The 22,944-nt window shown below is 33.3% G+C and overlaps 1 protein-coding gene across 1 annotated transcript; it reads left to right on the top strand.

Annotated features, from left to right (window-relative positions):
- Positions 1 to 1,357: 1,357 nt before the first annotated feature.
- LOC100540893 (CUB and sushi domain-containing protein 3) lies at positions 1,358 to 21,663 on the top strand. Its single transcript, XM_031552969.1, has 9 exons — positions 1,358 to 1,538; positions 3,665 to 3,850; positions 8,612 to 8,785; positions 11,504 to 11,686; positions 12,693 to 12,869; positions 14,663 to 14,842; positions 18,552 to 18,725; positions 21,142 to 21,315; positions 21,566 to 21,663. Exons 1-9 carry the CDS (start codon positions 1,358 to 1,360, stop codon positions 21,661 to 21,663), a joined length of 1,527 nt encoding a protein of 508 aa, XP_031408829.1.
- Positions 21,664 to 22,944: the final 1,281 nt, after the last annotated feature.

Here is a 22,944-nt window from a genome sequence, read left to right as displayed (position 1 = left end):
AAAAAAAAGGACCTGTTAGCAGCAGAGAAATTGACCTTAATTTTTACACAATCCAACTGAAAACTGTTTCACAGAATCATAGAATAGTTAATTAAGTGTTGAAGTGATCTCTCCAGATGGCTTAGTTCAGTGCTCAAGCAGGGGTGAGCAGGTTGCCCACAACTGTGCCCAGGTGGTTTTTTGAAGATCTACCAGAAATGATATCCCACCATCTCACTGGTCAACCTGTTCTAGTGCTTCATTTCCTTGAATATGAGGCAATGTGCAATAAAGCATTTCGGAAAAAGATATAGGACTTGGAAAAAATATTAAGCTTGCAAAAGCCTTTTACAAACAGCCTCACATTTATTTATTTACTTAACTGTTTTAATTGAATTTTTGAGATTTAATATTCAAATTTAGTGTTTTTTTTTACTTCGAAATTCACTGTGCATTTTGCGTGAATAATAGAAAGATTTTGCTGATTGTAGTATTTTTATAGGTTTATATTTTATATACTTTTACTTGCAAATGTCATACTTTTGTTTTCACAGGAAGAATTTTTATTGCTATTATATATGCACTGAGAAAAATTTCCGTGTGGCTCAAAAAATATATTTACCTAACAGTTTTATAAATGTTAATATTTTAGTACACAGTTATAATTATTGTTTTTGGAAAAAAATAAATAAATAAAAAGTACTACCTTATATTAAAAGTTTCTGATAATACATAATACCAATAATACAAAGTTAATAGTACTGATAACACAAAACTACTTAATGACGTTAATGGAACATAGAAAATTCAATTTAACTCTTAGTCTGTATTCATACAAATGCTGTGACTGGTCTGTATACTGTAATAGTTTTCAAAGACCATTTTCACTTTTTGTTGATGCTAAAAATTTATTTCATATATATTCTATGTGTAAGTTTCTTTTAGCATTATCACAACTAATCTAATCATCTACAAGGAAAAAAAGACAAACATACACATGTTAAACCTAATAAATTATTTAGAAAAGTATTACATTTCTAAATTTCTAAAGTGATCAAAACTTTACTTGTTTTATTTTTTCATTTTTAATTAGCAATGAATATTTTATTAAGCACTGGACTTTGCTAAATCAGAAGGAAATATTTATACATTTTAGAAATTATTTTCAAGCAAATTTGTGCTTGATTTTTCTTATATCTGTTCTGACAATAGGTACTTCTGTAGTCAGTTTTTGTAGGAATGCTAAATATGCATCTTTCATGGAAAGCACTCAGTGTCTTAAAAAAAAAACACTTTAAAATGCTCTTACGTGTGAATTATAGTGATAATTATAAATCATGAAATCTGATAACAGCATGCTCTGCCTTTGTTTTGTGCTATGCTAGCTGTTAGCTGTGGTCACCCTGGTAGTCCAATTTATGGAAGAACAAGTGGAAACGGTTTCAACTTCAATGACGTTGTGACATTCTCATGTAATACTGGTTATGTTATGCAAGGACCAACTAAAGCACAGTGTCAGACTAATAGACAATGGAGCCACCCACCTCCAATATGCAAAGGTATGAAGCAAGCATTTACAGATTTCAAACTCAGTTGGAAAATTAAGGTTGGAAAATAAACTGAAGGTAAAGGGACAATAACAAGACAAAATGTGCATTAAAACAAAACAATCATAAAACCAAAAATCATAAAACCATGACAAAGTCTTGCTAACAATCATATAGTGTTTCATTTTTCAGTTAGGTCTCTCTTATATTCAGAAAGTTGTCAGGACAGCTATTGCAGAGAACCTTTCTTATGCGTTTGCAGTTTTTGTTGATTTTGTAAGATAATTTTTACAAGTTTCTTAAGCAAGTTTATGCAGCGAAGACAAGGAACTTTTTAAAATCCTGAAATAATACACTACATTTTTAGCCAGTATAGTTCTAAAATTGCACAGGAAAATGTATTTTTTTTCACCTATTTCATTTCCATGCTCTGCTCAACTATTCTTTTTTTTTATTATTATTATTATTCATTATCATAATCCATTTAGGTACTTTCCCGATACCCTAAATTATTTTAGGCCATGAAAGCCCATTATATCCTGGGTTTCATCAAAAGCGTGGCCAGCAAGTAGAGGGAGGTTCTCCACCTCTACTCTGCTCTCATGAGACCACATCTGGAATACTGTGTTCAGCTCTGGAGCTCCCAGCACATGAAAGACCCAAACAGATGGAGCTGGTCCAGAGGAGAGCTACAGGGATGATCAAAGAGCTGAAGCAACTCCTTTATGAAGATATGAAGGCAGACTGAGAATTGGGTCATTTTTTCTGTAAGAAAGATAGATTAAGATTTTTTTACCAGACCTAATAGAGATAGAAGAGGTATCAGCTTTAAACTGAAAGACCGTAGGTTTAGGTTGTAGATAGAAAATCCATTTTTTGACGTGTAGTGAAACAATGGAACAAGTTGCTCATAGAAATTGTGTATGCCCCATCTTTGGAAATGTTCAAAGTGCAGTTGAGTGGAGTTTGAGAAAAATCTAGTGAAAGATGCCCCGAAGAAGGGGTTTGGACTAGATGATCCTTAAGGTCACTTCCAATTTAAACAACAATCAGATTCTATAATTCTAAATTATTTTATGTATTCATATGTTGTTTTTCTTTGCTAAATTGTTTTTCACTAAATGTCCTTTACTTACTTTCTTTCAATCATTTTACCTTAAGTGATAGTTGACAGAACTTTATTTTCCAAGGATCTCTTTGTTGTTGAGAGGTAATTGTTTTTTTTTTTGTTGTTGTTGTTTTTTTTTTAAATTTGCAATACTAAATATGTATTGTGGATTAAAGATAACTAATAAATCTATTTTTCAGTCTAGCTGCTGTAAATCACTTCGTTGTTTGGGTATTGCACAGTAAAGTGCAATTTTCTGAAATTTTACACACCCTCAAATCTACTGGTTTCAGAAAAGACTTTAAGAAGAGCCAGTTTTGTGTAGTACTTTACAAAGTAAATCATTACTGGTCATTACTGGTGCTTGTAATGTGCAATGTCTCACCAGACAAAACTGCCAAAAAAAATCAGTATTTTACTATTTTTAAATGTAGCAAACCTAATGTAATTAAGAATTAAAAAAAAATAATAATATTTTTAGTCATCAAAGTTTACCCATAATTTTAAAATTTCATATCTATTTGTATAGATATAGATTCATATCTATTTCATATCTGTTTGCTTCCTGTCCTGGAAGCATCACCACTGTCATCACTATCTGACCATCTGTCCTTTAGCTCAAAAAATGTGACTCAAAGATGTGATTAGTCATCAAAATGTTAGTATAGGCTTATAACTACATTTGCATTGCTGTGTGGATTAGGCTAATGGCACATTTAACCTATAACATCTTTCCAGCTGTGGATAAAATTTCAGTAAAGGAAAGGATATTAATTGAATATGTTTATATGTCACTTGTGGTAGCAAAGACTTTAACAGTGTCATCTTATTGTGAATAATCATTTCCTTTTATTTCCCCTGATTTTAACCTCTGCAAGTTTCATATCATCTTCCTAGTTCTGTATAATTATTTTATTATAAAATCAAGGTATTAGCACATTTGAAACATTCCAAGTTCTCATTTAATGGATAGGAGGCCATCTCAAGACTATTTTAGTAACCTGAAGTCTATACTTTTTTCTCTTTTTAGTGGTGAATTGTTCTGATCCTGGAATTCCTGCAAATTCCATACGAGAGAGTAAAATAGAACATGGAAATTTCACATATGGCACAGTGGTATTTTATGATTGTAATCCTGGTTATTTTTTATTTGGTTCTTCGGTTTTAGTTTGTCAACCAAATGGCCACTGGGACAAACCTCTGCCTGAATGCATTAGTAAGTAGATAATGTGTATGCTTCTGTTAAGAGTGTTAACTGGACTAGATATTATTTTACACAACATTTCTATCAGTATCAGAAAAGCAATTAGAATAATCATATTTATATACATATTGTGTAAGAATGAGAGAAGTGGAGCTTCAGTGGCAGCTGAAGTAGAGCAATTATATTCTTATTTCACACAGCAAATAGCATTGAAATCATGAGAAATGCAATAAAGAAAACACAGAAATCTCTGAATACTTCAGAAAAACTTATCCATTTAATTTATCAATACATCTCAATTGACCACAAAACTACAATCATACTGAATCTTAAAAACTACAGGGCCAAGTATTGGATTATGCCACTAGTACTTTCTGGACATCATTTGGGACAACAGCAAGATCAAAATATCTGAATACATTAGGCAAACACCAAAAAGAGCACTAAAAGTGTCCTTTAGATATTTTCAGCTTCCCACACTACTTGAGTAAAAGTCATATGCAACCTATACATCAGGAAGGCAAAGAGATCAACACAAAGAGGTTTTTTTTTGTTTGTCATTAAGAACTTTCTATCTGTGATGCCATAGATATTTCATTAATTTTTCATTGACTGGGATGGTTGATTTGCTGAGTTCTCTATAAACCTTTATACAAGATTTTACTTTAGGATCAAGTTTTCTCACCGAGTAAGGCCAAAAACTTTTTCACTAAGATAAAAGGAAAAACAAAGTTTCCTTGTTCAGGAGTCATGAACAAACATTTACAACACATTAGGTATTTGTTCTCAACTTTACGTTTTTTTGTTTTCAGTAATTAAGATTTTTCCAATTTTGCTATCCTCTCTCTAAAAAAAAAAAAAAATCTGATATTTATTTCTTCTTATTGCTCAAGTCTCCTGGTTCTGGATTTTTTTCTACTTTGTACAGGATAAGCAGATTAACTGTAATTCAGAATTATTCTTATAATAGATTTTAATTGTTTCACATTTATTTTTGATATAACAATACTGTTTCAGAAATAAAAATTTTAACTAATAGTAACATATCTCCAGATAAAAAGAAATCCTGTATGTAAAGGTGCAAAGATTTTTTTCTTTCTATTTTTGTGTTTTTTTCTCACTTAATCTTCATGCAGAATTGTCAGAAATATTTTACTACTGCTGATTTTAATCTTTTTTAAGTTCACCTTTGGCAGTGAAAGTGCTACATAGAATTTTGAAAGGGCATCCTCAGCTTTATTTGCGTAATTTGTATAAAGGGGTTGATGAATTGTAAATCAGACATACCCAAGTTATTCAACAATCACAATCATAGAGCTTACTAAAATTACTCTGATGCAGCTACTGTACATTTTTATAAGATCCCATCAACTTCTAGTGTATTTTGCAAATTGGCTCTGTTTTGCACACATGCAAGGCAGTCATTCAGTTGCTGGCTTTTTCCACTGTAAGAGCAATAGAAAATAAGCTGAAAGCTGGCTGACTGGTTTCCTTTGAATCTTTGTTGGATTATTTTTTTTTTTACCTAGCTGGATTTCAGTCTCTCTTTAACTGGACTCAAAGAGCTTATCTTCTTTTGAAATACCAATAGAGTAATGGACAAGAGACACACTGTGACAAAGGAAAAGTTATTCACCTGTAAAGTAAATCAGTTCCTTTGAAATGTGATGTTCTACATGTTCTGATCTTCTAACTAATACAAATCCTGTAAGAAACTGTTGACTTAGACCATAATGCTTTTTCAACTCTTCCTTTCAATTAAAGACTTTAAGGTGCATATGCTATTAAGGCACATACTACTATAAAAGCACTTTAAATTTGTAGTTTACTCAGAATGAAAGATACATTTTGACAGTATACCTTATAGAATTTCAGTGACCATATTTATTTCCTGGACTGCAGAGTATTCTCAATTTAGTTCTGAGAAATGTACTTTAATCTGTTATTTGTAAACTACCATCTAAACAGAATTCCCATCCTCCAAGCTTGAAATCCAAATAACATAAACTAGTTTTTCACTGATGTCTTTGTCATTCTCTCAATAATCCTATCACAGTACCTTGTCCTGACTTTTTTTCCCTGACAATATGAGATATATACAACCATTCTCAGCTATCGGATTGATAGACTCATGACTTGTTGACAGCTCTGTAGATTACAAAAAGCTCATGATATGCTTTTTAATTCACTGCTCAAGAAAAACATAACATTTATAAATTGAATTGGACTTCAAACTAACAATGTTGTTGTAATTTCTTTGATGCGTAATCACATTTGGCCAGAAACTGATGTAGATTTATACTTCTTTGCAGAATGTTACATCTTTTATATCCTTGGTCAGTATTATCTTTGTATCTTGATGATTAGAAGGTGTTGTGTTTTTTTTTTTTTTTATTTTGTTTTGTTTTGTTTACTTTTTTCCCCCCTAGGAAAAAATAGCCATTGAAATCTCATTGAAATTAATTTTTTTTTAATATCTTTTTATCAGAATTTCATTTTCTAGATTAGTTATTAGGATCCCAGAACTTTAATGTACAAATGTGAATACAGAGAAATATACAGTTTGTATAGGAAAGTCCCAAATTGCATACTGTAAGGTGTTGATGCAAAAGTAATGTTTCCTCTTGATAAAATCTTTTACTCTGAAAATGGAAGAAGCAAATGAGAAAAATAAAGATGACCAAAAAAAAAATTCAGCAAAAATTGTAAGCATTGCTCAAAAAAAGAAATAGTTTCATTTTACTGAAGCCTATATGGTAAATATGCCTTTTTATTTATAATGTTCTAAGTTTCTCTAAAATCATAAATAGTAGATATTATATAAATGTATGACTAAACAAATAACATGCTAACAGGAAGTGTTCAATTTGTAATATGAACTAGTCTCATCATTTTACAAGTCTATCAAAAATTACAGAGGTGACTAATTTTAAATCAGAGCCAATCAATCACATAAAACATCCCTAAATCCTTTATGGGGCTGAAAGAAGAGGGTTCTTGGATGAAGAAGGCTCTTGAAACAAGAAGGCAAGTTGGATCCTTGAGAAAATGTGACACTGAAAACAAATCAGTGTATGTATAAATGTAAACCACTAGGAGTGAAAATAATTATTAGACAAATATTCACAATCACACATAGCTTTAACGTTATATTGTACAGCCAATGTGCTGTTGTACAAATCTGAATTTCTAGGGAACAGAATAAATTCTCAACTTTGATTAGGCTTCTGATTAAAAATAAATAAAAACCTTCTGAAAATGTTATGATATTGAATATGATGGAGTGTTGATTTTAAACAAACAGCAACAATAATCTGTATGATTTGGAGGGCTGTTCCAGCAACCTGGTATTTGCAGCTGTAACGTTTGATTTTCAGTATATATAAATATGAATATTTGGTCAAGATATGCCACACACCATACACGAGTGTAAGAAATAAATTAAATGTGTAAAGTTGGATTCATTTGTAGATAGAGTGAATTTGGCTCATGGATGTTAATCTCATTTTCAGAGTTTGGCATATGTAGCTTGCTTTAAATTTACTATTCACTCTGAATTCTTTTTTGTATCTTGGCTTCACATATGAAGGTGTCTATTTTGTATGCTCTTAATAGACAGTAGTTAATTCTTTTCAATACAGAGATTTGTTTCCATTACATGTATTGTTTATATAAATAATACTCTTCATAATGATGCATTAGGCCTTTTAAATTTTACTTAATTCTTATTGAGTAGCTAGATGCCAAGGTAGCTTCACTGTAATATTTTGGAGCTTTTCAGTAGATAAAAAGCTACGTAAATTATTGCAGTGACACTATCCTTATTTTAGAATCAGTTTCTGAAATTTCACCTGTTTTTTATTCCTAAAACTGTGACTGCCTTAACAAAATTACAGCAAGAGATACTTACTGTATTTTTGTATACAAGAGGCAATTAAAGGACAAAAATAAATAGCTAAGCATTCTCATATTCTTTGTTGAGTTTACGTACATCCTGACATTTAAGACAGTTAGCAGAATTAGATGTGTGTAACTGCAATCTGTAAATGAAAATCGCAAAAAAGGCAAGATTATGAAGGTATTAAAAATTAATGACAGTATGAAAATATCTTGCAATTGCCAATCAAAATTGGTACAATGGAAAAATAATAGAGATGTGATAATTTCTAAGAATGTCATAGTATTCAGTGCAGTCTCTGCACAATTAGCATCAATGGATTGTACATATGAACAGGCTAAAACAAGAAATTGTTAGAATATGTACACAGATACTTTATTCATACAATGGAATGTCTTAATTAACTAAAACCTATGAAGTAGCATGGAATTAAGGTTTAAAGCAAAACTTAATTATCTTGTTTGTAAGCCTAATAGATGTCATGACCAATAATTAGGGCCCAGTGTATGAGAGATTCAGGTTTGTATATTCTCTAGTTCAGTAGCGACTGGCAGATAATGTCTTACTGTATTTTTCTCTGATGGATACATGCATGATTGTATGTTTGTATATGACCATACCATAAAGCTCAGCTTTGTGAATGTCTTCGGACATCAATATCTTTATCTAAAATACCTTTTTGAAATATAGGAGCATTTGTTTTACAGCTTTTTATCCTTAACAAACTTTATACTTATCGTGCAAAGTGCTCACCTCCCTGAAGCCCTAAGAAGGTCTTCACAAAAATTTATATATGAAATTATGAAAATGATAACTACAAACTGTTTGATCAGTGATAATAACCTTTTTTTATCTCCAATAATTATGCATTGTAGTGATTGACTGTGGCCATCCTGGCGTTCCTCCTAACGCGGTCCTATCTGGAGATAAATATACATTTGGGTCTACTGTTCATTATACTTGCACAGGTAGACGTTCTCTGTTAGGGCAGTCATCTCGTACATGTCAGTTAAATGGACAGTGGAGTGGATCTCTTCCTCATTGCTCAGGTAATATTTTTGAATTAATGAATGTGCCCAGAAGTTGCTTTGAATTAATTTGATTTTGTACTACATTCTATGATTGATTTTATCAGAAAAGCATTTTAAACCTGGAAAATAATGTATAAAACTTAAATAATATCTTAATAGAAATAGGAAGAAGTAAAATCTCCCAAAAGTGAGAATTCTACTAGCAAGAAAATAATATCTTCACAACATGATGTTTTATTCATTCATTTATTTATTTATTTCCAAAGTAATTAACAATTACTTTATGAAACCTCTGTCATGTCTTAATTGTATAATACATGCATCTTTATAAAAAAGCCCTAAGAACTCCAAATAATTTCAGATTATAGTACTTTATTTTGAGAGAAAACTGTCTAATCCTTCTTATAAGTTAGACCTCACTGAAGTTAAGTTACCTGATCAACTTAACATTTAGGAAACTGTTTCACAAACTCAGTTTAACAGCAGTGATCACATGAAAAATGGAAATCTAAGTCACAAAAAAAACTGGGCTTTGCCTTAATCTCATTCTAATAATTGTAGAAAATTCTAATCTGATATAATCATTTTTTTCTCAGTTCATGAAGAAACATTGCTTTGATGTAGATTGTAGCTAATTTGACCTAGATTGTAGGAAATCAAATTCTGACTGACCGCAGCTTATGCACAGTAATTTTCTTTAGCTATTCTGCATCAAGCAAGTATTCTGTCTTAGAACATCTTTTAAACTTTCTTATCAAAGAGTTTATCATTTTAAATTAATTTGCAGATTACCACACAGAATGACCATATTTTACATGAAACAGTTTGTGAATCTATTAGTCTTCATTACTAGCCTTGATAACAGGATTCCACAATTGCTATGTACAAGGACTGTGCCAAAAGTAATGCCTCTTATTTCATTATTTTGACCCACGATGTCAGAGGCAGGTATTAATGGTATTGCAGTAGAGGTTGAACCTTCCCACCAATATTCCATTAAATTTTGTTGTCATGGAAGAGATAGCTGCAGCGGAGCAGTCTTGACAAAAACACATCTGACATGGAAGAACATATAAAGCAAAGGTGAGCCATCAAACTGCTCCATAAGGAAAAAATTGCACCCACTGACGTTCATTGAATGTATATAGATACCAAAATGGATATGAGCACAGTGAGGTGGTAGGTGCTCTGTTTCAGCAATGGCAATAGCAGTAGTGGGTCATCTCAACTGGTGCAGTTTTTTATGAGCACAGCATGCAAACTCTCATTCATTACTGGATAAAATGCATTGCTAATGGTAGTGACTCTGTTGAAGAAAGTGTTTTGTTGCTAAGAATTTACTCTATCAAATAATATTGCTGTGCTTTTTGTATTTATGGTGTCTGTGAAAATAATTAGGAGGTATTACTTCCAGAGCAACCTACATAAAGACTTTTTTTTTGGTGGTGATATCAGTAATAAATAATAATAAATAATAGTAATAAATAATAGGTAATTCCCAGCTGACAGCATTATTAACCTTTTTACATAAGAATTCAAAAATGCTAGGTGAACAAACATAAAGTGACCAAGTTTTTGTTACATTACCCTTAAAATATTTCCTATCTATTAATCACACTTCTTACTACTTCTTATTCATAGTTGACTGTGAAAGCCATTGAATTAAATCTGTGAGGTAATGAAAATATGTTCTGTTACAATGTCATAACACTATTAATTCCTGATGTGATTAGTCACTGAGAGAAGCTGTTTCTGTAGCTTTCAATTAAAAAAAAAAAAACAAACAAAAACTGGCAGTTAACCTCTCTAAGATTAAAAGAGAAATAATTTCTGGTAACAATTAGGTATTAAAAAAGAACACTATTGACTTTACAAGAGAAATATTTAATTTATACTTGCACAGCAAAATGCCTATTTTCTTTTTTTTCCCCTCAAAATATTATTTTAGGCATTATGGCAACTAACTTGCTGAAAATTGATGTGTTATTGTAGAAACTTTACACTTATGGAATAATAATAAGTTTTTTTGTAGTTAAAAAAAAAAGACTGCAAAACAGAAGGATTCATATTTTGAACTAAAGCTTTTTGAATTTTTTAAAAAGTAGCAAAACTAGATATTCTAAAAACTTATAATGTTATTTGACTTGACATTTGGGCTGTAATTTTACTATTTATTTCTAAAGAGGGATGGCAGGCTGTTTTACTAATCTGTATCATATAATGATATAGGTAAACAGAAAAGAGCTTAAATTTTTGAGTATGCAAGTTTGAATCAGAGTCACCTAGCTGTTATGGCTGCTGGAGTTAATATGCTAATTGTAAATCCTTTAAACTGTAGTCCTAATTGTTTATATCTATATTATATAAAATGACAGTGTAATTTGCATCGCCAAGGTTTTGGCTTTCTAATTTTTTTGTTGTTCTTGTTTTGTGGTTTTTGTTTGTTTGTTTGTTTGTTTGTTTGTTTTATTCTTGTTTGATGATGCTGTTACCAAAAGCTTAATATCGTTTAAGGAAACATTGAGATAATTTCTGTTCTGCATTTATATAAAACTGGTAAAATTCAATTTATTTTGGAATCAAGTAATTTTGTCATTATGGGGACTCACCCATTCAGGTGTATCTTTATTTCTAAAAAATATATGTTTATTTATAAAGTAAATAGATGTAAACATATTTTACATGCAGTAGCATAGTATTTCATATTTATTCTAACCTTTGTATTTCAAATTTTAGGTGATACAGCCGGTTCTTGTGGTGATCCAGGTATCCCAGGTCATGGGTCTAGGGAAGAAAACAATTTTAAAATTAAAAGCACAGTACATTTCAGCTGTGATATTGGATACATTCTCCATGGCTCAGAAGAAAGAACGTGTCTGGCAAATGGAAGTTGGACTGGGAGACAACCTGAATGTAAAGGTAGATCAGCAAAGATACACTCATTTTACAAGCTATCTTGTTACACATGCTAATCATGGTTTTATACTGACCATTAAAATTTTTCCAATAAGTTGTTGCAATGTAATGTGCTTGACACCAAGAGGAAAATTTGAAATTGTTTGCTAGCAAGAAACTGCTTTTCTAAAATAAGTTCTTTTTTTAATTGTCATTATTTTCAAATACACTCGTCTGTTTGTTTCTTTTTGAGTCAACGTCATCTTTATGTGTTATCTAGTAGAAAAATTAAACAGTCTCCTAAAGCTCAATTTTCAGTGAAAGGTTTTTTTTTTAATGACCCTTATAAATTTGAATTTCAGAGACAGAGCTGAGTTTTAGAGAAATCACACTGTCAGAATATCATTAGATATTTTTATGTAGTAAATGATTGGTTTAAAAATTGTGTTAACTATACCACTGATATTGTTATTTTTCAGTAGAAAATGAAATGTTGAAACAAGTTTCTTCGTTGTAAGTCATTCTAGAAATGTTCAGCTCTGTGTATTATCATAAAAGAGTTTTGAAAACATATTTATAAGATAATCATTTATGCTTTTTTCATCTAGATTCAAAAATAAAAAATAATTCCCAACAGATTCTACTTGACTCAACTGTATTTGACTGAAAATGTACTTTGATGATATGATAGTGCATACATACCGTGGAGTCAAAGTTTACAATGTCAACTGTAGACCAGGCACTTTCTTAGTTGGTTAGTTGGGATTCTGTCTTTGTAGCTAAATAATATTTATTTATTTATTTATTTAGGCTTTGCTGTCTGAAAGGGTAAAAGCAAATAATTCATGCAGACAGCTATTTATACTGTACAACATGCTTTATCAGTAGGAGTTGAAACCTTCATTTTTCAGCATAACAGCATAGATTTCTGTAACATAACACTGCTGGCAACATGGATGTCCTTTGACATTATTTCAAAAATGATCTCAACTAAGTACATTTTAAAAATATTTAATATTTTCCTTTATAGCTGTACAGTGTGGTAATCCAGGGACAACTGCTAATGGAAAAGTATTTCGTATTGATGGAACTACATTCTCTAATTCAGTAATTTATTCATGTATGGAAGGATACATACTTTCTGGATCATCTGTAAGACAATGTACTGCCAATGGAACATGGTCTGGATCCTTGCCAAACTGCACAAGTAAGACACAGGTCTACTGGTTTTTTTTGTTGGTTTTTTTTTTTTTGCTTTATTGAAAAACAATGAAGTAAACTATAAAGGATGACTGCAAATAAGATGAAAGCTTTTTCTTGCACTACTTCATAAACAATTTTGTACATGGAATACTCTAAAAATACAATGCTGTGAAAAGATGAAGAATATCTTTACTGAATGTTCTGTTTACTGAATGCTGTATATAGTTGTATGGGAACTGCTGAATCACGGCCTGAACCTTTGATTGATCATCTGAGGCGAGCAATGAGTCAGCCACAGGAGCACAGGTGAAGGCAATTCACCTGTGCTGCTGGAAGGGGTGGAGCCTGGCTCCACCTCTCCTAGACCCATTTAAGAGCTAACTACCAGTGGGAAAGGATCTCTTCTGGAGATTCACTCTGCTGGAGTTTCATAAGTGAGCCCAGGATATGGTTAAGTGTCCTATCTTTTCTGCTTTGGTGTAGTAACTCTGTAGCTAAACTCTCTGATATACCTCATAACTATAACTTCTGTACGTTCATTGATTGTACACTAGTACATCAAAATATATAGACTGCAGACCAGCTGAGATTGCTGCATAATTACTTAATCTACATATTTACTTCTTTTCGTCTTCCTCTTTTTAACTATGTATTTATTTAGTAGTATATCAGTAGCTGCCTTTAGACTAGCTCAGCTAACATTATGGTGTATATTCTGTAGTCTATTCCACATCTGCAGGTAGATGTTGTGTTGTCTGTGACTATTTCATTTTCTGAAGATCTGAATCACTGATCTTAATTAAAATCCATTTGCGTAAACTGTGGACTAGGCATGCTGTGTACCTTGGATTCCCAGTTCACCAACAAGGGATTTGTTCAGAATGTTCCACGGTTTTTCTCATTTTGGAAACCTGGATACAGAGAGGATGCTGGTCTCACAGTACAAGCTTTGGTATGGAGTTTGAAGTAGCTAGGATGGGTTTTCTGCCCAAGAAACTGTGATAAAGATACTACAGGGAGATTGTCAAATTTACTATTAGATAAACTATTAAAAACATGGGTGCTGTATGTTGTATAAAGTAGATTTTTATTATTATTATTTTCCTTGAAAATAACAGCTTTTGATCATTGCCACTATGGTTCTCATGATTTCTTTCTCTGAAATCTAAAGCTGAGACAGATAGATCAAATTAATGAGAACTGAGAAAAAAGACTTTGCAGCAATTTTTACACCAAAAATCACAGGAGGTTTTACAACCATTCTCTCTTGTAAATGCTATAGGCCCAGTTTTGGAATAAACCGTGTAACATATTTGTGGATTGCCTGAATATTCTCATCAGTTTATATACATAGTTGTAAAATTTTCCAGGCAGTAGTATTCTTCAGGTTGTTCAAATGGAAAAATAAACTAGACAACAGATACCTATATTTTTAACAATGAGGCTCTGAAGTGATAGGGGGTATGATACAGCAGCAGCAATGCATGGTTTATTTCTTGCTTTTTTTTTCATTCTATGGTCTCAAAATTTTACTGATCAAAATTCTACAGTCCATTACTTCTGCTTTGGAACTTTGTATTGATTTTTCTCCAAAATGTTATTACTGTACAGCTGCTCGAGTTGTGTTTGGTAGCTAATTTGGATGACATACCTTATGCTGATGAAGACCAGATTTATACTTGTGCTCCTCTTATTTCTCCCTAATAAATCCCTAGTTTTGCCCTGTCTCTTTTCCTCTTCTATATAAATACATCACATTCAATTTTTAAAAATTGTTTTTCAATTCTTTACTTGCAGTTATTAATTGTGGAGATCCAGGAGTTCCAGCAAATGGCATGAGATATGGTGATGATTATGTGGTTGGACAAAATGTTACTTATATGTGCCAACCTGGATACACAATGGAATCAGATAGCTCCTCCATTCGCACTTGTACTAGCAATGGCACATGGAGTGGATCAATCCCAACATGCAGAGGTATAACATTTGTGTTGTCAGCTACTTCTTCTAGTTCATTTACATTTGCTGTTCATTGCAAGGAGTCAACCAAGTACTTTTTTAGAAATCTGTTATTACAAATATGTTTGGCTGCTGGAAAATGTCTTCATTACTTGGTTCTTTCCTCCAGTTTTAAAATTTTTAGATGACAGCACTGCATGTTGACAGTTTTTTTTGTTGCTGCTGCTGTTTGTTTTTTTCTCTTTTAATATTTACCGAATACTGTATTTTGTTGCTAAACTGAATTAGCCAGTATGAAATGATGATGGCATTTTACTTTTTTTGTTGTTGCTGTTGTTTAAGGTTAAGATGTCATTACCAAAGATAAGCCATACACAATTGTTTCTGTCTTTACAAAAATACCACTCAAACACATGATGGGAGCCTTTGGGAAAGGTCTGCAGGTCTGCATGGATAGAACTGAACTCAATGACAAATCACACTGAATTATGCTGTTTGTAATAACAAGATATTTCTCTTATCCATCCCTCATTAGATGTGTACCTGGTAGTCTAAGCATGTACTTACTTTGTTCTCACAGTTGGTTTATTTTTTTTCTGAGTGTTTGACTATATACCTCATTTTCTCTCCTGAGGAAGAACATTCTCCACTCCATTTGCAGTTATTTTCCTTCTCAAGTACAATTGTTTCAATATGCTACCAAGTATAATATAATTCTTTGTATTTTGTCCATTTCAGAGGATGTCAAACTTTGAGATTCTCTTAAAAATTAACTCATTTCTATTTTATTGTGCTCTTCTTAACCAGACACAGCTTCAATTACAAATCTGATGTTAAGAGCGTAAGAATGACCAGACCAACCGGTCTGGTTGACCACAATTTAATTTGCTTTTAAGAGTGCCTGCAAATGAAAAGCTATTAGATTAACAGACAGAACAATTATGGCGGTTTCACCAAAAGTCTCCCAGCACCAAATTCTTAAGGACTATGCTGCACCTAACTGGAAGCAGGAGAGCTAGCTCTGATCTGACTCAAACAAATGTATAAAGAAGGAAATAGACTGTTAGTTTTGGCTTCAATTTCTAGACAGTAGATACTGATGTCTTCTATAAATGCTAAATAACAATAATATAAAGAATCTCTAGGATTCACTGGGTGTGCAACTCTACTTAATAACCCATTTAACTATGCAATTAAAATGAATACATAGTATTCATTAGTCCATTTGAAATTTATAATAATTATTTCTTACTGTAAGGAGTAAATGCCAGGGTCTTTTGGTACTACTTAGTTAAAGTAATTGGAAAATGAACTGGCCAGAACACGGACACAGTGTTGCAGTGTTGCAGTGCTGTTGTAATAGAAGATATAAATGATTCTGTGGTGCTGTTTAGATGCATAAAGATGCTTATTCGAGCTTTTGTTTTTTATTTTTTAATATATTTTTAACACAGACCTACATTTATAATATACTTTAAGTTGAATATTTGAGAGCTGTTGCTGTATCACAGCATCATGAAATCAGAAAATGGTTTAGGTTGGAAGGGAATTTGGAAATCATCTGTTTCAATACCCTTGCTCAAAGAGGGACTATTACCAAGGACAGCTTTCTCAGGACCGTGTTCAGATAGCTTTTTGAAGGTCTCCAAGGACAAGAGACTCCACAGTCTGTGCCAGTGGTTCATGACTCACACAGTAAAGAAATGTTTCTTGATGTTAAGGCAGAAACTCCTGTGTTCCAGTTTATTCCTATTTCTTTTTTTCCTGGCTCCAGGCACTATTGAAAAGAATCTGTCCTTGTCTTTGTACTCTTCCTTTAGATATTAACATATATTCATAAGATCTGCCCTGAGGCACCTCTTCTCCAGTCTGAACAGTCTCAACTCTCTGTCTGTCTTCATAGAAGAGGTACTCCTGTCCCTTATTCGTAGACTCGCAGAACATGTAGAACATGTCTGACCTAGAGAAAAGAAGGCTCTGAGGTAACCTGATAGCAGCCTTTCAGTATCTAAAGGGGAGCTACAGGATAGAAGGGGACATTCTTTAGCAGTGTCTGCGGTGATAGAACAAGGAGGAATGGCTTCAAGCTCTAAGAGGGTAGATTTAGGGTAGATATAAGGAGGAAAAAAAAAAAACTTTTGCAGTGAACTTTTGCACTGGGACAGGTTAGAGATGTAGTTGATGCCCCATCCCTGGAGACTTTAAAGGTGATGCTGGATAAGGCCCTGGGCAACCTGATGTAGCTGTGGTTTCCCTGTTCATTGCAGGGGAGTTGGACTAGATGGCCCTCAGTAATGCCTTCCAACTCTAAGAATTCTATGATATCACAGTGGTTGAAGTTCCCCATGAAGGCCAAGGCCCATGAACATGAGGCCATTCCTATCTGTCTGCAGAGGGCCTCGTCTGCTTGTTCTTCCTGCAGCGGAGCCCCAGTATAAACTCACTTAGCCTTGTCTTTTCTTCAGTCCAAATCCATAAACTCTCAGCTAGCTGTGGCTCAACAACACCAAGTACACAAACATGAGAACAAACTTCTGGACTTTGAAGTTAATGGAGCACAAACAGGTTACCCAGATGGGTTGTGGGATCTACTTCTCTGAAAATACTCAAAATTTACCTGGATGCTTTCCTGTGTTACCTACTCTAGGGAACGTACTTTAGCAAGGGAGTTGGACTAGATGACCTCCAGTGGTTCCTTCATTTGCTTTCTTTTTTTCTAAAATGCTTTCTCCTAGCTTCTCTTTTTAAAAATCACTTTTTCTCCTTTTAATTCATTATAGTAACTTTTGTTTAAATTTTCCTTCCTCTTCTTAGTTCGTACTTTCATTCATCTAGCTTCTTGTCTACCCTTTTTACTTCAGCCCTAAGTTAATAATTGCTACTATCCCATTATCCAGGGAATAGTGTTTTTGTCTCCATCTACACTTCTACTACACCTCTACTATTTTTGTCAGTAATTTCTACAGTCCTTCTGTGGTGTTTTTCAATCTTCTTTCCTGCAGACAAGTAGATGATGTTTTTATTTTTTATTTATTTTATTTTGGGAGGCCTGGAAATGAGGAACTCTATTGCAGTAGATTTGGGCTTTTCTTAGAAGAAGCAACACTGACAATTTCAAGAGGATGCAAATCTTGCAATTTTATCCTTCCACTTAGGTGTGCCTTTTTTTTTTTGTTGAGGAGCTAGTCGTAAGCAAATATTAATCACATTATAGTACATAGAAACAGGCTTTCCAGGCGTATTTTAGAGGAATCATGCCCTGGAATTTGATCCCTGGGCATTGATATCTGGAATATGCATAAATTTGTTAATAGGAAAAAAATACTTGACTATTATTTGACTATTATCTCACAAAAAATAATTATACACCATGTTTTCAACACAAACATGCAAATTCAATTAGTATAATACTACTAGACATTTTTTTAAATTATTGTACACTTCATAGTCTCTATACTGATTTTGAGGTAATTTTGTTGCCTTGCTTGATACAGCATGTAGTTTAAGACACTTTATCAATCAGCCATTATAATTTGTCTCTGAAATGGAGTAAACTAGGAAGCACTAGCTCCAGGAAATGTGGCAACGATATATTGAGAAATACAGCATGTTCTCACTTAATTGTCCTCTAAAGAAGGTGAAATTAGCACATATGGTTCTTCTTGTAACAGTGTACACAGGGAATATTTACAGCAGCTGGGTCTAATTATTTTGAATGTTATTGCAGCTGTTACCTGCCCAACTCCGCCACAGATCTCTAATGGAAGGTTGGAAGGAACAAACTTGGACTGGGGATTTAGCATTAGCTATGTTTGCTCTCCGGGCTATGAACTCTCTTTTCCTGCTGTTTTGACTTGTGTTGGGAATGGAACTTGGAGTGGTGAAGTACCTCAGTGCTTGCGTAAGTATTTTCTCTATAGTCCTGTATTTCTTAATTCAAATATTGTGCCTTTTTTTAGATATATTTTTAAACATCTTGTTTAAAACTGATATTCTTATCTCTTCACTAATATATAAATAATATCTGTAAATCATTTGTGAAGTCACAGGAAAATGAAAGAAATATAGTCAATGAACATCAAATATCCCAACAAAACATGCCGTTTTGTATTTGGATCCAGCTATGTATAGAATTGGGGAAAATTCATTATAAACTCTTTATTTGCTTATTACTCATGCTAGACTTTCTCTGTCACCGAGAGTTGTGTATAATACTAGTGCTTACTAAATCCCAGGAGTGTTCCCTGACAACTTTCTGTTTTTCCCCATACATTAAATTGAGTTACATGTTCTGTGCAATAAATTTTATTAACTTGAAAGTTGTCACATTGATGGATTTTTATATTGCTAAAAATTTAATTGTAATAGCAAATGAGCCTCTTTCTTTAGGTTTGTGTTGTTCCACTTATTGTTTAAAAATCCTTTTTAAAGAAGTGATTGTGATACTTCTGAGAGCTTCATTTATTTGCGTTTTGTAGTTTGTAGAGCAGCTATACCACAGGAAATGCAATCTTGAGCAAGCAGCTTATCTGGAAGAGGATAACTTCTTTTTGGTGGCTCTAAAGCTTCATTTGAACTGGCTAGCTAGCTTTCTAAATGTTGAAATAATTATTTTTTTCCATTACTTTACCAGGTGTTTGTTTTTTTGCGTTCTTCATTTCTCCCTTTCAAGAATGTTCTCTATTTAAGCTGTATCCTAATACTACGGAACCATAATGATCATTATCACTTCCTTACTTTTCCTACTAAGGATATTCTCATACCATCAAAAAAAGGTTACTTAGTATACTGAAACTACATATCAGAACTGGAGCATGGTGAAAGGCATTGTTTCTGGAAGCATTTGTTATTTATGTTCACTAGAAGAATGTAAATTCTAGAAAACAATTTTAAAAACACAAAGACCATGTAAAATGCTTTTCATCACTTGTTCTTGATTGAAATATTGTGTTCTAACGTTCATTCTTTTGATATCACAAGCTATTTGTCATCTTTTGATGTTGGAAACTTCAGAATGCTCTGAAAAAGGTGTTCTACTGCTAAAATACTTAAAAGGTATAGATAGCCCAGAGTACAGCTGCCCAGGAATTAAGGATGGTTTCATACAGAGATTACATCAACTGCGTATTGCTGATGTGCAGAGGTTATCCATTGGTTTGCAGTGTATATTAGTGGGCAGCCAGCGCTTGTCAGAGCCATCTGGCAGAAATGAGGAGCTGGTCTAAGTCATTCTCAATGAGCAGTTTTAAACCACCCTTGACATCAGAAATTTAGTACCCAGCTTGATTCCATAGAGCCTGCTGCTGAAGATATGCAAGTAATAGTTAGGTGGAATAATTTGGAATGGGATACTTTTTTTTTGTTATTTATCATCTATGACCTACTAAATTTATCTGTTTAATTAGTCACATACCATCTTGAGTAAAGGATTGCTCTTCTTAGGGGCTTGAGAATAGATGGCAAAAAAAATATAGGTCTTTTCCTGAAAATGCTTAACTACAGGTTTAACTTACTATTAGTCAATTCTCATCTTTGAAGAATGAGAGTAGCTTCATAGCCTCAGTGCCAGAGCTCCACAGGGCCATCTCTGTTAAAAGGTTTCCATATCTCTATTAAAGGTTCCAGGAAACCATAGGACAGTATTTCCACTGGGAATGGGAACACTCACAGAACTTCTAGTGTGCTGTACTTTTAGTTTGTCCTGTAGTTCCCTATTTCAATATCAGAGGAAAACTGTTGGGAATTAGCATAGTGCCTTTTATATCAAAGGCAGATACTCAGTAGATATTCAGTGACTAGTTAAAGGTTAATGAGAGTGTAATGATGAAATTTTGGTTGTTTTTAATTGAAAAATAAGAAACTTAACAAAACCATTTTTTTCTTTAATGTGAGGATTTTTTTTTTTTTGCTGGAGAGTGGATGCTACTTTGTTGATATAAAAAAAACTGATATGGAGACAATTTCAGACCTCAGTGTTGGAAATGTGTTGCATATATTTTCAAATTAAGACTTCCATATGATTTTGATAATTAAAACAAATATTACAACTGTGATTTTTCAATCAACTAATGAAATTATTTCTGTTGCACTAGTCCCCATTCACATATCTTTTTTCAGAATTGAGCCCATAATTCTTTCAACAGTCCCATTACACTTAAGGCTGTAAAAATTTTATACAATTTTAATGTGTCGTAGATTATGCCCTTTTTCTTCATCAGCATGAGTGTGCATGAAAATCCTTTTCAATCAGTGTCAGCAGTAGTAGGTAGAGGGCATTACAATAAAAGATACATTTAGTATCATTTCTTTTCTCACAGCAAAGTTTTGTGGTGATCCTGGAGTACCCTCTCAAGGGAAAAGAGAAGGCAAGAGCTTCATCTACCAGTCAGAAGTCTCGTTCATCTGCAATCTGCCTTTTATTTTGGTTGGCTCCAGCACCAGGATTTGCCAAGCAGATGGCACCTGGAGTGGTTCTTCACCTCGATGTATAGGTAACGTGACACCCATATTGTAAATAGTTCCTGAATACTTATTATTTCTCTTCCTGTAAGTCAATCTAAGTGTTTTCAGCAACTTCACATCTTCATGGTTTTTCTATGCTGCCTGAGAATCAAGTCACTTTATTTCTGTTTCTCTCATTGGCTCATTGCACATTTTTTGAGCAAATTTCTCATATATTCACGTTTCATTAAAATATTATACTTTGCTTTGTCTCTAATTTAAAATATATATATTTTTAAGAACCTACTCGTACAGCATGTGAAAATCCAGGAGTACCAAGACATGGATTGCAAAACAACACATTTGGCTATCAGGTAAAGTATGCTATCTTTTATTAATTGGATATTAACGATGTTTTATCCTGCCTCAAAGTTAATAAACTTCTGACCAGAGGTCAAGAAACTACTTGTGTCCTAAAAAAGTTGGTTGCTCAAATATTACCATGTTTGCTTATTTCTGCTTGCTGAATTATCTTGACTTTGTGTCCCTACTAGTAATGAGTGCTTTATAATGAAGCAAAACTTGATCACCAGACTTTCAAGTTTCACCTTGAAGGTGTTCAGTATTTCCAAAGCAATATATACGCGCTCTCTACAGTTTGTCAAATGAGATATTTCACTTTGAAAGTGTGTATACGCAGTGCCAAACTGCTAACATAAGCATATTTTCAAAAAATATTCATTTGGTTGGAGCTTTTTTGGAGGTGGTATGTAATTGCTTATTTTGCGTTTGGGTGTTTTTACTTTTCTGAAATCATAGAACCACAAATAACTCAGAATCCAGAGGTGTCTCTGGAAAGCTTCTTGTCCAATCACCACCTTATCAAAGCAGGATCAACTTGGTCTGGCTGCTCAGGGCTGTGTCCAGGTTGGTTTGGAATATTTCCAGGGATGGAGATCCACTAATACTCCCTCAACAAACTGCTCGAAGTTTATCATTCTTGCAGCAATAATGTTTTTTTCTTACATTTGAACAGAATTTCTGAGTGTCAGTTAGCACCTGTTTTGCCTCTGGTCTGATCACTGGGTACCATTGAGAAAAGTTTGGTTTTTGTTTCCTTCCCTGCCCCCAGCAGGTGTTTATACATCCTGATAGGATTCCTCCTGAGTCTTTTATTTTACAAGATGAACAATCACTATTCTCTCATCCTCTTCTTATATGTCAGATTCTCCAGTCCCTTAATCACTTTGTGGCCTTTCACTGGACTCCCTGCATCTCTTGTACTGGGGAGCCCAGCAATGAATGCAGCACCCAGGTGTCTCACCAGGGCTGAGCAGAGGGAAAAGATCACATCTACCTAGTACCTAGACCTACTGGTACTGATCTGCTTGATCCAGCCCAGAAAGCTGTTGATCTGCTTAGCTGCAAAGCTGTTTTGTAAGCAAATAGTTTGGATATGCTTCTGGTGGAATGACATGCAATGTATTCTGTGCTAGAATGTAGTATATGCAAAGTAAATCTCTTCCTATGGAATACTATATAGATACTGTGATGATATATCAGATGTGTGATGTGAGTTGTTTTTGTACTCAGCGATGGAATACCCTTTTCACAATGTAGCAAGAGATCCTTAATAATAATGCTTAATGAATAACAGTGCTAAAATGTGAAACTGAAAA

This window comes from Meleagris gallopavo, chromosome 3 (assembly GCF_000146605.3).
Source record: "Meleagris gallopavo isolate NT-WF06-2002-E0010 breed Aviagen turkey brand Nicholas breeding stock chromosome 3, Turkey_5.1, whole genome shotgun sequence".
Taxonomy (NCBI): Eukaryota; Metazoa; Chordata; class Aves; order Galliformes; family Phasianidae; genus Meleagris; species Meleagris gallopavo.
The sequence above is the reverse complement of the archived record's forward strand: the minus strand, read 5'-3'. Positions and strand labels throughout refer to the sequence as shown.